Raw genomic sequence first — 2,220 nt, 5'->3', positions numbered from 1 at the left:
GGGGGTGAATGGGCTCAAGCTGGGCATGTTACTGTCATCAGCTGCATCTCCCGCTCTCTCCGAGCGCAGATAAGTCTTCCCTCAGCCATGCTGAACCCTTGGACAAAGGACATGCAGAAGATAACTCCGTCAAGTCCAACACCTGTGCAGTGTCCCTGGTCAGTGTAGACAGACTCTCTTTCGGTGTCTTGACGCTTCTCTATTAACTCTAGATGACTAGAGGTCTAGATTTGTGTGTGTGTGTGTGTATGTGAGTCATCTACGCCAGATATTTAGTCTATCTTGAATGTCCTTTACTCGACTCCTCCAGTATGTGAGACGAGACCTGTGCCCACGCTGACATGTTTTGCTCCAGAAATGCTTGGGCCTCTCATCCTGTCACGGAAAAGCTGCCTTCAGCGGGGAATGTGCCTGGCATAAAGCAGGAAATGAGAAGACAGCAATTCAGGAAGCCAAAACACAGCCCATAGCATTAGCTGGGATGTTTTGCATTCAAGATGAGCTCGTCAGAAAATAATCACCTCCACAAGGAATGCCTCTGGCAGCCTGGGGGAGTAAAGGGCCATGATAAAAGCCAGCCCAGCTCCTTGCTCTCTCATCCACTTCTCTTGCCTCCTTCTCCCTGGGAGTCAGGTGAGTCTGAAGCCCCTTCTCCTTCTGTGCTGTCTCTAAAAGGAAGTCTCACTTCAGTGGACCTCTCAGCTGATTCCAGATTTGTTCTATGCCAGATCTTGGGGCTGCTTGTCACGGGAGAGGGAAGTGGGGAGAAGGTTAGGCATGGAGGGAAGCTGGGACTGTACTGAGGTGGCTTCTGGACTCAGGGGCTAGGCAGTAGCTGCATAGGAGCTAGTAGACCTTTTGGGGCCCTGGTATGACAAGGCCAAGAAGCCCTCATACGTCTCTGCACAGCCTCCACCTCCTGGCCTGCACGTTCTTTGGTTCCCTCATGGTGTGGTGACAGGCTGCTCCTCATGCATGTCCATTTTTTCCTTCCTCCCTGCCCTCTCTCCCAGGTGTACCTCAGGCCCCGAGACATGTCCTGCTACGACCAGTGCCAGCCCTGCCAGCCCTGCCAGCCCTGCGGCCCAACCCCGCTGGCCAACAGCTGCAATGAGCCCTGTGTCAGGCAGTGCCAGAACTCCACCGTCGTCATCCAGCCCTCTCCCGTGGTGGTGACCCTGCCTGGTCCTATCCTCAGCTCCTTCCCGCAGAACACCGTTGTGGGATCCTCCACCTCCGCTGCTGTTGGCAGCATCCTCAGCTGTGATGGAGTGCCCATCACCTCTGGCTGCTGTGACCTCTCCTGCATCACTAGCCGCTACTGCGGCAGGAGGTGCCCCCCCTGCTAAAGATGCTGGCAACGGCCTCAGATAAGGACCCCCAGGAACTCAGAAAATGCTGCTTGACACAGGATCAAACTCTGTGCCATTATATTAGGAGCAGCTGACCATCTCTGGCTTGTCCTGCAAGGGCAGACTGGAAGGGGCCAGCCTGGGCCTTCTGAAAACATGGCCAATGTCTAACTTTCCTGTCTTCCAATCACCCTTTTTCTCTCTTTTCTTTGTATTCTTCTGCTCCCCTCAGAGCTTGCTGTGAAGACCCCAGAAACCAGCCTGGAGTCACCTGCTAGCCTGTCTCCTTCTGTGAGGCAGGTCAACAGGAAAAGGGGAACAGAGTCTTGGCTGCTCCTCCTCCTGCCTGCACGGGGGACCTTCACTTTTGGTGACTTCATTTCCCTCTTTCGACTCATTAAAAAATTGCTGCAACCCTGCCTGTGTCCCTTAGGTGGTCTTTCCATCTGCGCACTGACTGCTGAGGGAGAAAGACCTTGCTTTGGAGGGGCATTAGTTGGGGGCACAGGAGGACCCTTCATCACTCCTAGAGGCATTGGAGGGTGGGACAAACTGCAGCAAGTCCTCTTTCAGGGACTGCCTCTTGAAGCTGAGGAAGACATCCCCAGTTACTCTACCGCCCATGGCCATCAGTCCTTGCCTTGCTGCGTCTCTGCTCAGAAATAGCCCCCTGGCCCTGGAGCACATCATATGAACAGGAATCCTGACAACTGCTGTCTTCCAGAGAGGAACTGTGAGCATGTGGGAGGCCCCAGGGAGGTCAGCAGTCCCACAAGCCCTTGGGGAAGAGTGGTGCTCTTGCTTTGGCTGGAACTGTGAATATGATGTGAGAATACGTGACAGTATGTTGCCAAAGGATGGCTGGATT

General features: G+C 54.2%; 1 protein-coding gene across 1 annotated transcript; it reads left to right on the top strand.

Moving 5' to 3' along the window:
• The first annotated feature begins 1,034 nt into the window (after positions 1–1,034).
• On the top strand, positions 1,035–1,349 carry LOC132319566 (feather keratin Cos1-1/Cos1-3/Cos2-1-like). The gene has a single exon (XM_059830600.1). The coding sequence runs from the start codon at positions 1,035–1,037 to the stop codon at positions 1,347–1,349; it is 315 nt and encodes a 104-aa protein (XP_059686583.1).
• Positions 1,350–2,220: the final 871 nt, after the last annotated feature.

This window comes from Gavia stellata, chromosome 28 (genome assembly GCF_030936135.1).
Source record: "Gavia stellata isolate bGavSte3 chromosome 28, bGavSte3.hap2, whole genome shotgun sequence".
Classification (NCBI taxonomy): Eukaryota; Metazoa; Chordata; class Aves; order Gaviiformes; family Gaviidae; genus Gavia; species Gavia stellata.
Note: the sequence above shows the minus strand (reverse complement) of the source record. Positions and strands in the feature narration are given on the sequence as shown.

Bases quoted from the DNA above. Each gene is read 5' to 3' on its own strand.
- LOC132319566 (XM_059830600.1), top strand. From the start codon at position 1,035: ATGTCCTGCTACGACCAGTGCCAGCCCTGCCAGCCCTGCCAGCCCTGC.